Source organism: Haematobia irritans, chromosome 4, assembly GCF_050003625.1.
Source record: "Haematobia irritans isolate KBUSLIRL chromosome 4, ASM5000362v1, whole genome shotgun sequence".
In the NCBI taxonomy this organism is placed as follows: Eukaryota; Metazoa; Arthropoda; class Insecta; order Diptera; family Muscidae; genus Haematobia; species Haematobia irritans.
In genome coordinates this window covers 90,952,358-90,966,939 of record NC_134400.1, presented here as the reverse complement: position 1 = coordinate 90,966,939, position 14,582 = coordinate 90,952,358, and the positions used below count along the sequence as shown (strand labels likewise).

General features: G+C 34.0%; 1 protein-coding gene across 20 annotated transcripts in view; it reads right to left on the bottom strand.

Annotated features, from left to right (window-relative positions):
- Positions 1–14,582, bottom strand: part of Shab (potassium voltage-gated channel shaker cognate b) — a 559,117-nt gene that overhangs the window by 49,152 nt on the left and 495,383 nt on the right. For 2 of the 20 annotated variants that reach the window (XM_075307736.1, XM_075307739.1), the window contains one exon: positions 11,377–11,516. The exons of the other annotated variants lie outside the window; for them this stretch is intronic. In XM_075307736.1, coding sequence (XP_075163851.1) covers positions 11,385–11,516 — 132 coding nt within the window. In that variant the 3' untranslated portion in view covers positions 11,377–11,384. The remainder of the gene's footprint in view (positions 1–11,376; positions 11,517–14,582) is intronic. 20 annotated transcript variants of the gene reach the window in all.

Below are 14,582 nucleotides of genomic sequence, written 5' to 3'. Positions count from 1 at the left end.
AAATCATATATTCTCTTAATATTAACTCTTTGTTTATTATTTTTTACTTTCTTTTGTTTTTATTAATGTTTTCAGAGAGTAATGATTTCATCTCCTTTTGCTATTTATCACTTGCTCTTATGACTTATCATCCTATTTTCGTTAAGTTTTACCGTTTTTTTCCCTAACGGCTTTGTTTAATATATTTTAAGTTTAGTTATGATTTGCAACTCTAAAGAATAGGTCACGAAGACCTCAATAAATGAATTTGTAAAATTGTAACTCCGACTCTTTGATTTGCGATAAGGGTTAGGCCACGCGCGCCCAACGACGTGTGTGAACAAAATTACCACGATTTCTAGTCCATCTACGTGTGGGCAGAAATCCAAAACAACACAACAACTCAAAGCCCTTTCAATCTATAACGCATAGGTTGAAAGGCATATAAACATATGGTCCATTCGAGCCTCCTAATTCAACATTGGGAGAAGGAAAATAACCAGAGCTAAACGAACTGAACGGCGGTAGTACATATCTCCGCGATAAGATCCATCATTGGACAATAATCTTTGGTTTCCCACAATTGGAAAAAACGCTAGAAGAAGCAAACGACTCCCTCACGGAGATTTTCATCAGCAACCTGAACATCATCATATCAAAAAAAAGTAATAAAGAATAAATTGGGTAAGTACGAATGTGTTAGTGATATATGGTGAGATCGACAAAAGGCAGTGAAAAGGATAGATTATTATAAGACACAATCATATCGTTTCCTTTCATGTACGGAAAAAACAATTCGCATTAAAATTGACTCAATCGGGTTATATTTCAAACGAACTCATTTAAAAAATCTAAAAAAGCAATCCTTGGTTCGTGCTTCCAACGAAGTACAAAAACAAAAAACTATATAAAGTGTAAAAAAAAAAACATTGGTAAAAAAGACAAAAGAAACAAGTCCGTGAACATTCTCCGCGAACGAAAGGTCCAAAAAGTTATAATAAAATAATAACTAATTTTCTATATGTGTCCAATGTGAAAAAGAACGGAAAAAGTGCGTATAGAATTTCAAAAGGTATTCCGCAGTGCAAAAACGGCATACTGGCTATTGCTTTTGGTAAGAAAATTTATAACATAAAAATGCAAAAAGCAACAAAGTCTTCGCGAGAGGGCAAACTGTCAAAATTCGTTTATATTACAAGCAAGTTTATACCAATAACATACACACTTTAAATGTACCAGATTGGAAAAACCAATAATTCGAATCGATAACGGCCATACGGTGGCAACATTCCCTTATTTTTCACCTAGGCAGTTAATCCCTACTGGGTACTTTTGACCAACATATGATCAGTAAAATTGATATATTGTACATCAAATGAAAGAGAGTAAAAGAAAAAAACAACTGTCCGTCGGGTGAACCAAAGTAATTTTTTCGCAAAATTAACTGAACAATAAATTAAAACGAATCGTGAAAGTGTATATAAACAAAAATATAAAATTTAAAGGTGGTAATAACATTTCATAAATTGTGCTGTGACTTTAAAATAAAGACAGAATACTATTGAAAGAAGAACGATACGAAAAGAAACGGTAAAAAAAAATTACTAACAAAAAGTGGTCGTGGAAAATACTTTCAATATTTTTTTAAGAAAAACGGAAAATCAGTAAGGTGAAAAAAAAAACGACAAATTAACACGAAATTATTTAAAATGTTATATTTGGGAAAAATTATCAAAATTATTATCGAAATAAAGTGAAACAAAAATTTATTAAAAAAGTTTTCAATAGTCCCGCTACAAAAGTGTTGCCGTTATGTTGGTGCATTTTCCCCGCGGCAATGTGAGAATCTCCTCAATAATGTCAACGAGTGAGACAAGAGACATTAATCAAAAGGAGGGGAACAATAACAAAGTCATGGAAAGTGGCAAGATTAAATTGCGTTAAGTACGCGAGAACTGGAATAAAAAAAAAAAAAGTATAATGATAAACTAAAATAAGAAATTGGATACGAATTCTAAGATAAATTAGTGTAGAAAAAAAAACAAATAACGGATCATTAAACTAAAACAAAATAACAAATCAATGACCAGATTTTCTTCACGGCCCCCAGGAAATCCATAACGGAGAATATTTTTTTAGGGTGAGTCGATTTTATTAATTTTTTCAAATATTGATCATGAACAACTAATTGCGGAACATCAAACACAAGAGTATTAAAACGAAATAACAATTATATGAATTATCGCCGCAAAATTTTTTGAACACAAATACACCGTTTCCACATAGTTCGATCGTAGTTTCCCAGCCAAGATTCTACTATATTCTAATATATTGTCTATAAATAATTTCGCTCTAATTTGACGACAAAAAATTTCGACAAATCCAACATTTACACAATAATTAATACGTTTTTTTAACAATTTTCCGCACATCCAATTGTTCGCCAAAATCCTCGCGAACAATCAGTTATATAATATTATACATTTTTCAAAATTGTATACATGTTTGAAAAATAACGATGGCTACGCGTCGAAAGTTTCTGTTCGATTACCATCAGATTATAGCGTTTTGCAAGCAGCTTGAAGAGCAAAACGCAGAAACATTGACAGTTCAACGTCTAGAAATTAAAGATCTAGAGTTGGAACGCAGGTGGCCACAACTAGTAACGAGTTATGAGGCTCTTATGTTAGAAGAAGATAAGGAGGATCGTGATTATAACAAAAAATTTGAGGAAGCTTTCGCTAAATACGAGAAATGTAAAGAAAGCATCATGATAGCAATTATTTCCAAAAGTCAGAAGGATCATAGTGTAGATCAAGAGCCAATACAACGAAGTACGCCTTCTCTCAAATTGCCACCTTGTGATACTCCACCTTTCGAGGGGGGATACTCTAAATGGCCAGCATTTAGAGACATTTTCTTTGCTGTTTTCGGAAATCATCCACATTTATCCCCAGCTCAGAAGCTGTATCACCTTCGCGGTAAAACGCGAGGAGAGGCGAACGATATAGTAAAAAAGTTCGAGTTAACAGACGCTAATTTTACTTTAGCATGGGAGGCACTAAAAAATCGCTACGAAAATAAGCGTATTTTAGTAAATCAACAAATGAAGAGGCTTTTTTCAATAAAAACTGTTTCAAGCGAAACACCAGAATCCATTCGGGTGATTCAAAGTACCATAAACGACACCATGGCAATTTTCAAATCATACGACATTACAGTCGATAATTGGGATCCGCTCTTAATACACATAGTTTCCTCCAAAATTCCTGACGACACGTTACGAGCGTGGGAAGACTCCTTATCAAACCATAAGGAAATGCCTTCGTGGTATCAAATGGATACGTTCCTTTCAAATAGAATTGAAAAGTTAGAAACTGTTCTCGATTTTCGAAAACCCTACGATAAGGGGAATCAAAACTCAAAATTTAAAATCTCCGATCAACAACAAATTACAAGCCCCAGCTGCAAGAAGTGCAATCAAAATCACTGGCTAATGTCTTGTAAATATTTTAAATCTTTATCAGCGAAAGAACGTAACGAGTATGCGAGGACCAATAAGGTTTGCTTAAATTGTCTTTCACCAAATCATTCAAAATTGGATTGCAGAAGTAAAAGACGGTGTACTATATGCAATCGCATGCATCATACCATGCTTCACCTCGAATTCAAGCGTAACCAATCACAAGAATATGGTCAAGATCATCCACAAGGTAACCCCTCGCAACGCGAAGTATCTGATACATCAAACGAGTCACACGAAAACTCTCTACTTAATTCTGCAGATTTATTAGATGAAACCAATGCTCTATTTTCGCAGAATGGGGGTACCACAATCTTACCAACCGCTCGAATAATTGTGGAACATCAGGGGAAATCGATTGCCACTAGAGCACTTCTAGACACCGGATCGGAGAGCAGCTTCGTCTCACAACGTATACAAAGGACACTCGATCTACAAATAGAACCCCATAATACTAAAATCTCAGGATTAACAGGTACACTAATTTGCAAAAGTGGAATCAAATGTTTACTATCATTAAAACCTGCAAAGTCTAATTTTTGCATTGATATCCACGCGATAGTAGTGCCAAAGCCAGCATGTGTTCTTTCATCACGACCCATTAGCAATGAACTTCTCAAAGAAGTAACGAATTTGGATCTTGCAGATCCTCTTTTCTACGAGACAGGCCCAATAGACGTGATTATTGGAAGTAATTACCTTCCCGCAATTAATAAATCAGGTATCATCACACAAATAGGAAATTGTTTAGAAGCCCGAGAGTCCCACTTCGGGTGGTATCTTTCAGGGCCTGCGAGTCCAAAACATATTAAAACATCTGCAAACAGAGCGTCACCATCACAAAATACAAGTTCGCTGGAACTTCCACAAGAAATTTCACATATACCAGAAAGTCCTACCGATTTAACCACCATGTACTCAGACGAAGAGTATAATCAACGAACAATAAATGGTTCATATTTATCACAATTAGAAGCCCGACTTCCCATCCACAAAGAAAATATTGAGTTTTTGCAACAAATAAATTTTGATCAATATCAACCTGATACATTCACAAAAACTAAAAAAGAATTTACTACATTCCCCGCAAAAACAACGAAATACGTTTCTCTAAATACGATTCAACCACAAACGTTTAAGAAATCATTGAAGACGAATTGTAATTATATCGCCCATCGATGGAAATATAAAAAGCATATCCACAGGAGTAAACGAAATAAAACTACATTGAACAAGCATACCACTAACAACTACGAAACCCAATCGTCAAAAAGTAACGTTATTTCAGTACGAACTTACAGTCCACAAAATCGAACAGAGTTACATTGGTATCCTCCACCCCGCGTTCCGATCACCCACCCCGTATCATTCACACATTTGTATGTACTTCTTTTTATTCTTTATTTACAGGCGATGAGAAGAAGAAACAACAAAAAAGAGCATGGAATCGGAGCGAGTGGTCACATCGAACAACTCATCAAGTGTACATCTCACCAAAACCCGAACTCCCATTCGTTCTTCAGGCCGAGGCGGGAGTATGTTGAAGCGAGTTCAACAAGCTTCAAATGGAAGACGTCAGTCAGTCCCATGTTAATATGTACTCACGAAGAGTACCAACGGATTCGCTCCAAGAAATCATATATTCTCTTAATATTAACTCTTTGTTTATTATTTTTTACTTTCTTTTGTTTTTATTAATGTTTTCAGAGAGTAATGATTTCATCTCCTTTTGCTATTTATCACTTGCTCTTATGACTTATCATCCTATTTTCGTTAAGTTTTACCGTTTTTTTCCCTAACGGCTTTGTTTAATATATTTTAAGTTTAGTTATGATTTGCAACTCTAAAGAATAGGTCACGAAGACCTCAATAAATGAATTTGTAAAATTGTAACTCCGACTCTTTGATTTGCGATAAGGGTTAGGCCACGCGCGCCCAACGACGTGTGTGAACAAAATTACCACGATTTCTAGTCCATCTACGTGTGGGCAGAAATCCAAAACAACACAACAACTCAAAGCCCTTTCAATCTATAACGCATAGGTTGAAAGGCATATAAACATATGGTCCATTCGAGCCTCCTAATTCAACATTGGGAGAAGGAAAATAACCAGAGCTAAACGAACTGAACGGCGGTAGTACATATCTCCGCGATAAGATCCATCATTGGACAATAATCTTTGGTTTCCCACAATTGGAAAAAACGCTAGAAGAAGCAAACGACTCCCTCACGGAGATTTTCATCAGCAACCTGAACATCATCATATCAAAAAAAAGTAATAAAGAATAAATTGGGTAAGTACGAATGTGTTAGTGATATATGGTGAGATCGACAAAAGGCAGTGAAAAGGATAGATTATTATAAGACACAATCATATCGTTTCCTTTCATGTACGGAAAAAACAATTCGCATTAAAATTGACTCAATCGGGTTATATTTCAAACGAACTCATTTAAAAAATCTAAAAAAGCAATCCTTGGTTCGTGCTTCCAACGAAGTACAAAAACAAAAAACTATATAAAGTGTAAAAAAAAAAAACATTGGTAAAAAAGACAAAAGAAACAAGTCCGTGAACATTCTCCGCGAACGAAAGGTCCAAAAAGTTATAATAAAATAATAACTAATTTTCTATATGTGTCCAATGTGAAAAAGAACGGAAAAAGTGCGTATAGAATTTCAAAAGGTATTCCGCAGTGCAAAAACGGCATACTGGCTATTGCTTTTGGTAAGAAAATTTATAACATAAAAATGCAAAAAGCAACAAAGTCTTCGCGAGAGGGCAAACTGTCAAAATTCGTTTATATTACAAGCAAGTTTATACCAATAACATACACACTTTAAATGTACCAGATTGGAAAAACCAATAATTCGAATCGATAACGGCCATACGGTGGCAACATTCCCTTATTTTTCACCTAGGCAGTTAATCCCTACTGGGTACTTTTGACCAACATATGATCAGTAAAATTGATATATTGTACATCAAATGAAAGAGAGTAAAAGAAAAAAACAACTGTCCGTCGGGTGAACCAAAGTAATTTTTTCGCAAAATTAACTGAACAATAAATTAAAACGAATCGTGAAAGTGTATATAAACAAAAATATAAAATTTAAAGGTGGTAATAACATTTCATAAATTGTGCTGTGACTTTAAAATAAAGACAGAATACTATTGAAAGAAGAACGATACGAAAAGAAACGGTAAAAAAAAATTACTAACAAAAAGTGGTCGTGGAAAATACTTTCAATATTTTTTTAAGAAAAACGGAAAATCAGTAAGGTGAAAAAAAAAACGACAAATTAACACGAAATTATTTAAAATGTTATATTTGGGAAAAATTATCAAAATTATTATCGAAATAAAGTGAAACAAAAATTTATTAAAAAAGTTTTCAATAGTCCCGCTACAAAAGTGTTGCCGTTATGTTGGTGCATTTTCCCCGCGGCAATGTGAGAATCTCCTCAATAATGTCAACGAGTGAGACAAGAGACATTAATCAAAAGGAGGGGAACAATAACAAAGTCATGGAAAGTGGCAAGATTAAATTGCGTTAAGTACGCGAGAACTGGAATAAAAAAAAAAAAAGTATAATGATAAACTAAAATAAGAAATTGGATACGAATTCTAAGATAAATTAGTGTAGAAAAAAAAACAAATAACGGATCATTAAACTAAAACAAAATAACAAATCAATGACCAGATTTTCTTCACGGCCCCCAGGAAATCCATAACGGAGAATATTTTTTTAGGGTGAGTCGATTTTATTAATTTTTTCAAATATTGATCATGAACAACTAATTGCGGAACATCAAACACAAGAGTATTAAAACGAAATAACAATTATATGAATTATCGCCGCAAAATTTTTTGAACACAAATACACCGTTTCCACATAGTTCGATCGTAGTTTCCCAGCCAAGATTCTACTATATTCTAATATATTGTCTATAAATAATTTCGCTCTAATTTGACGACAAAAAATTTCGACAAATCCAACATTTACACAATAATTAATACGTTTTTTTAACAATTTTCCGCACATCCAATTGTTCGCCAAAATCCTCGCGAACAATCAGTTATATAATATTATACATTTTTCAAAATTGTATACATGTTTGAAAAATAACGATGGCTACGCGTCGAAAGTTTCTGTTCGATTACCATCAGATTATAGCGTTTTGCAAGCAGCTTGAAGAGCAAAACGCAGAAACATTGACAGTTCAACGTCTAGAAATTAAAGATCTAGAGTTGGAACGCAGGTGGCCACAACTAGTAACGAGTTATGAGGCTCTTATGTTAGAAGAAGATAAGGAGGATCGTGATTATAACAAAAAATTTGAGGAAGCTTTCGCTAAATACGAGAAATGTAAAGAAAGCATCATGATAGCAATTATTTCCAAAAGTCAGAAGGATCATAGTGTAGATCAAGAGCCAATACAACGAAGTACGCCTTCTCTCAAATTGCCACCTTGTGATACTCCACCTTTCGAGGGGGGATACTCTAAATGGCCAGCATTTAGAGACATTTTCTTTGCTGTTTTCGGAAATCATCCACATTTATCCCCAGCTCAGAAGCTGTATCACCTTCGCGGTAAAACGCGAGGAGAGGCGAACGATATAGTAAAAAAGTTCGAGTTAACAGACGCTAATTTTACTTTAGCATGGGAGGCACTAAAAAATCGCTACGAAAATAAGCGTATTTTAGTAAATCAACAAATGAAGAGGCTTTTTTCAATAAAAACTGTTTCAAGCGAAACACCAGAATCCATTCGGGTGATTCAAAGTACCATAAACGACACCATGGCAATTTTCAAATCATACGACATTACAGTCGATAATTGGGATCCGCTCTTAATACACATAGTTTCCTCCAAAATTCCTGACGACACGTTACGAGCGTGGGAAGACTCCTTATCAAACCATAAGGAAATGCCTTCGTGGTATCAAATGGATACGTTCCTTTCAAATAGAATTGAAAAGTTAGAAACTGTTCTCGATTTTCGAAAACCCTACGATAAGGGGAATCAAAACTCAAAATTTAAAATCTCCGATCAACAACAAATTACAAGCCCCAGCTGCAAGAAGTGCAATCAAAATCACTGGCTAATGTCTTGTAAATATTTTAAATCTTTATCAGCGAAAGAACGTAACGAGTATGCGAGGACCAATAAGGTTTGCTTAAATTGTCTTTCACCAAATCATTCAAAATTGGATTGCAGAAGTAAAAGACGGTGTACTATATGCAATCGCATGCATCATACCATGCTTCACCTCGAATTCAAGCGTAACCAATCACAAGAATATGGTCAAGATCATCCACAAGGTAACCCCTCGCAACGCGAAGTATCTGATACATCAAACGAGTCACACGAAAACTCTCTACTTAATTCTGCAGATTTATTAGATGAAACCAATGCTCTATTTTCGCAGAATGGGGGTACCACAATCTTACCAACCGCTCGAATAATTGTGGAACATCAGGGGAAATCGATTGCCACTAGAGCACTTCTAGACACCGGATCGGAGAGCAGCTTCGTCTCACAACGTATACAAAGGACACTCGATCTACAAATAGAACCCCATAATACTAAAATCTCAGGATTAACAGGTACACTAATTTGCAAAAGTGGAATCAAATGTTTACTATCATTAAAACCTGCAAAGTCTAATTTTTGCATTGATATCCACGCGATAGTAGTGCCAAAGCCAGCATGTGTTCTTTCATCACGACCCATTAGCAATGAACTTCTCAAAGAAGTAACGAATTTGGATCTTGCAGATCCTCTTTTCTACGAGACAGGCCCAATAGACGTGATTATTGGAAGTAATTACCTTCCCGCAATTAATAAATCAGGTATCATCACACAAATAGGAAATTGTTTAGAAGCCCGAGAGTCCCACTTCGGGTGGTATCTTTCAGGGCCTGCGAGTCCAAAACATATTAAAACATCTGCAAACAGAGCGTCACCATCACAAAATACAAGTTCGCTGGAACTTCCACAAGAAATTTCACATATACCAGAAAGTCCTACCGATTTAACCACCATGTACTCAGACGAAGAGTATAATCAACGAACAATAAATGGTTCATATTTATCACAATTAGAAGCCCGACTTCCCATCCACAAAGAAAATATTGAGTTTTTGCAACAAATAAATTTTGATCAATATCAACCTGATACATTCACAAAAACTAAAAAAGAATTTACTACATTCCCCGCAAAAACAACGAAATACGTTTCTCTAAATACGATTCAACCACAAACGTTTAAGAAATCATTGAAGACGAATTGTAATTATATCGCCCATCGATGGAAATATAAAAAGCATATCCACAGGAGTAAACGAAATAAAACTACATTGAACAAGCATACCACTAACAACTACGAAACCCAATCGTCAAAAAGTAACGTTATTTCAGTACGAACTTACAGTCCACAAAATCGAACAGAGTTACATTGGTATCCTCCACCCCGCGTTCCGATCACCCACCCCGTATCATTCACACATTTGTATGTACTTCTTTTTATTCTTTATTTACAGGCGATGAGAAGAAGAAACAACAAAAAAGAGCATGGAATCGGAGCGAGTGGTCACATCGAACAACTCATCAAGTGTACATCTCACCAAAACCCGAACTCCCATTCGTTCTTCAGGCCGAGGCGGGAGTATGTTGAAGAGAGTTCAACAAGCTTCAAATGGAAGACGTCAGTCAGTCCCATGTTAATATGTACTCACGAAGAGTACCAACGGATTCGCTCCAAGAAATCATATATTCTCTTAATATTAACTCTTTGTTTATTATTTTTTACTTTCTTTTGTTTTTATTAATGTTTTCAGAGAGTAATGATTTCATCTCCTTTTGCTATTTATCACTTGCTCTTATGACTTATCATCCTATTTTCGTTAAGTTTTACCGTTTTTTTCCCTAACGGCTTTGTTTAATATATTTTAAGTTTAGTTATGATTTGCAACTCTAAAGAATAGGTCACGAAGACCTCAATAAATGAATTTGTAAAATTGTAACTCCGACTCTTTGATTTGCGATAAGGGTTAGGCCACGCGCGCCCAACGACGTGTGTGAACAAAATTACCACGATTTCTAGTCCATCTACGTGTGGGCAGAAATCCAAAACAACACAACAACTCAAAGCCCTTTCAATCTATAACGCATAGGTTGAAAGGCATATAAACATCATGCTTTTTTATTTAACAAAGTCTCCATATCGACTAAGTTACAATTTAGGACACAATTGTAAGAAGGCTTAAGATACCTTACCATCGGCAACCAATACCACAACCCAAGTAATTGGATTGTGGATGACAGTCTTTAGTGGAATTTTGTGAGCAATCCATGATGGAGAGTACATAAAATTCGGCCTTATTAACTTGTTTTTGTTGTAACTCAAAAATGTTGGATATTTACCTTACTTTCAGATTGGACTACAAATGACTGCGATATTGTAAAATTTTAATTTAGTTTGTCGATGTTAGTTCTCAAGACCCGGCCATTGTCGGGTAAAAAATAGCACCTTGTTGAAATCACTACACCAAATTACATAATAGTTTTCAAATTTAAGCAAATTGGTAAGATGCCAATAATTTGACATATATAGCAAAGATATGAGATTAAAAATATCTACCGATATCTATTATTTCAACAATGTATACCAAAAATTAATGATACTTAAAACTGAATGTTATTTTTTTTTTGCCACAAACTCTAATTGTCTTTAAGCTTCTACTTTACTCTACAAGTAATGAATCATAGTTTCATATCAAAATACAAAATTCAAATTTTCTCAATTAGCCAGCTCATGGGGAGTAGGGGGTATATTAGAAGAAAATATAGTTTTTTTTTGTTTTTTTTACCACAGACTTCACAGATATAATATATCAAGTTTTCCTTCTTCTATCATACGTTTGAGTGCCATGTAGTTATCAGGCGCCGGTGGTGGACGCGCCAATCTTTTAATGGGATACTCTTTGCCATGGAATGTAAATGAACGATCCTGGAAAATATGACGCGTGTTTATTACGAACATTCATTCACAGAACATCGTTTGCATCTTGACACACTTGGTAAATTAATTAATGGACAATCACGGTTTAATTTCATACACGTTAAACAAAGGTACAAATGCTACAAACTACATAATGGGGGACAATTACAACGTTGGAATCTATCTACATACTTGAGATGTCACCAGCGAACATGTGAAGAGAGCCACAGTGTGTAGCTGTTACATGTATTCGCATTTGGTTGCGTAGATTGATGTGTGTGTGTGTGTTTGCTGACAAAAGTACACTTATGGGTTGTACACGCGAGTGTGCTTCTTTGTTAAGTGAAGGTGCACCGAAGCGTACACTTAATCATAAGACGACTGGTAGTACAGTCGCACATGGTTATAATGAACCCCCAGCGACCAGCATTTGCAATTTGTTACAAGCGTAGTAACCCAGCAAAAAATACATGTTCTCTTTTTGTGTTCGTATCTTTTTGTTCACTCTCTTTTTTTGCTCTTTTTTGTGCTCTTTATGTACTCTATTTCAAAAAATCCTAGATTGATGGAATTTTATTTATTTAGTAGGAATTCGCCACAATTGTTCGCCACTAATTGTTTACTGGGTTAAATCTGTTGACAAATTAAAGGCCGGAACACAATTGAGACGATTCGACGAAAGAGCGGAACAAATTCAAAATGTCAACCATCAGATCGATTCTCACGGTTGTATACAATCTTAAGGATTAAAAATGTAAATCTTTTAAAGATTTAATTATACCGATAAAAAAAATACTTAGCCCTAATAAGTAGCTCAAAAAAGTATAATTCCGATTCATAAGAATCTGAATCAGATATTGATCTCAATTAATTTTAATATTTTAATTTATTTTGTTTGTGTTTTTTTTTTTACAGAAAATCTGATTTTTGAATTTATTTTGTTTATTTTTTAAGAAAATGTGATTCTTTTTGTTTTTGATTGTTTTATTATATATTTATTTCATTTTTTCTATCATTAGAAACTATTATTATTTTAATTTTAACATCAATAAAATTATTAATTATCTAATAAAGATCTTTTTATTGTAAACTCTTTTTTAGTTAAAATGTTCTCTTTTTTTAAAGCGATAGTTCTCTTTTGAAAATTATCAATATGGAAACCCTAGCTTTTTTGTTTTTAATAAAGTAGGCAGTGCATCCACACTGCATGAATCGGTGGCAGCGTTGCCAGAATTGTTTCACCAAAAACCGCTAGATTTGCCCAAAAAAATAGCTAAAAAAAAGCAAAAAAATGCTAAAAAATAGCTAGAAAAAAAGCTAAATTGTTTGTATCAAAAATCACATTTTTGATTGAAATTTAACAAACTTAAAGGCTTTATTTCACTTACAATGCATATTATTTTCATTTTAATTCCACTTCTGTGAGACTGTAACAATATATAAGGCATATTAGCTCTGTTTGCGTATTCGATACATTTTGATTACTATCACAAATTTTTTACTGGAAGTCCTTCGTCTTGTGGGAGCTACCTTCCCAACACCTCTATTTTATTTACTTGTTATTTTAAAATATTAAATGATCTAAGCATGCTTTAGATTTGGTAAAAAAATGATTTGTCATTTTTTTAAATAAAATTTTAGTTTGGATTTGAAATTGTGAAAATTCAAAATACATTACTTTTATTTAAATTGTAGAAAATACCTATAGTTTACATTTCTCAGTAAAAACATTTTCCTTTTCTTCATGAGCTATCAAAGTGCTTTAAAAACGTGCTAACGCAAACTTAAATTTCCAAATTCAGACTCGACTTCAAGTAGAAATTATTGTATATATACGTTTTTAAAATAAAGTGTTGAAAAACATATTCTATTTTTGAACGCTATTTTGGTTTGTGGTTAAGATGCAAAAACTCCTCACATTTAAAGACTATTTCATTAATTCTTCCTTCTTTCATGAAAACATACCCATTTTTAAGTTGAATCACTTAATTATAAGGACAAAACGACTTTATCGTCTTTTGGACAAGGAAAACAGTTTATATAAAAGAAATTCACAAATGCTATTATAACCAAAATTCGCGTTCGTATTTTAAGGAGACGACAATATTCTACTATTTTAATTTAGTAATATCGTAATAACTTTAGAATATTATAATAACATAAAAAGGATAAATGAGTCAAATGATAATATTCCCAATAATTTGCTGACAGTTTATCTAACAAATTTGTATGGTAATAGTAGATTTCAAGTTTACGATAACTTTTATGTATATAATGAAAAAACTTTACAACAAGGTGTATTTGCTACAAAAATGCCCGCATAATGGCTGGACTCATTACTAATGTTTCACCTGAGCTTTGAAATATGTGGAAACCCTTATACTTGCAGCAAGGCTTAGATAAAAACGCCGATTTATCCATATTTCAATAGAAACATGTCGAAAGTAAAAAAAGCCAAAAATAGCTAAAAGGGTCATGAAAAAAAGCCAGAAAAAAAGCTAAAAGCTAAATGCATTTTTTTCCCGCTAAACGTCTTCAAAAAAAGCCAAATCTAGCGGGAAAAAAGCTAAATTGGCAACGCTGATCGGTGGCAATAACGTAAACGAGAAATCAAACTATTATGATCTTTCGTTTACGTTATTGCAACCAATTCATGCAGCATAGATGCATGAAAGGTAGTGCTTTTTTCCTTCACGCCAACAATGCTATACTCAAGATTATATATCACTTCTGAGCAATATTTCTATTAAAATAAGCAATTATATCAGCGCTATGTAGAAGCTGCTTTAAATCGAGACATGGCCCACGAAAATCAGCTCTGATTCGATTGTTTTGTAAGCAGTTGGTGCTGCCCCTCTCCCTTAAAATCCTGCTGAAATAGCGCTCCATTTTTTGCTGGGAATCAACAATAGTTCATATGTTTAGTCACTTAGAACTTAGATGGACACAATTTGTATGCTGTTAAAAAATTTGACTTTCTCTTTTTGTTTCAATTTTCGATTGTTTTAAACGCGATCACAAATATTGTTCGCTATAATCATCATTTGTATAGAAATTTCCAGAAAAATCGTTGCG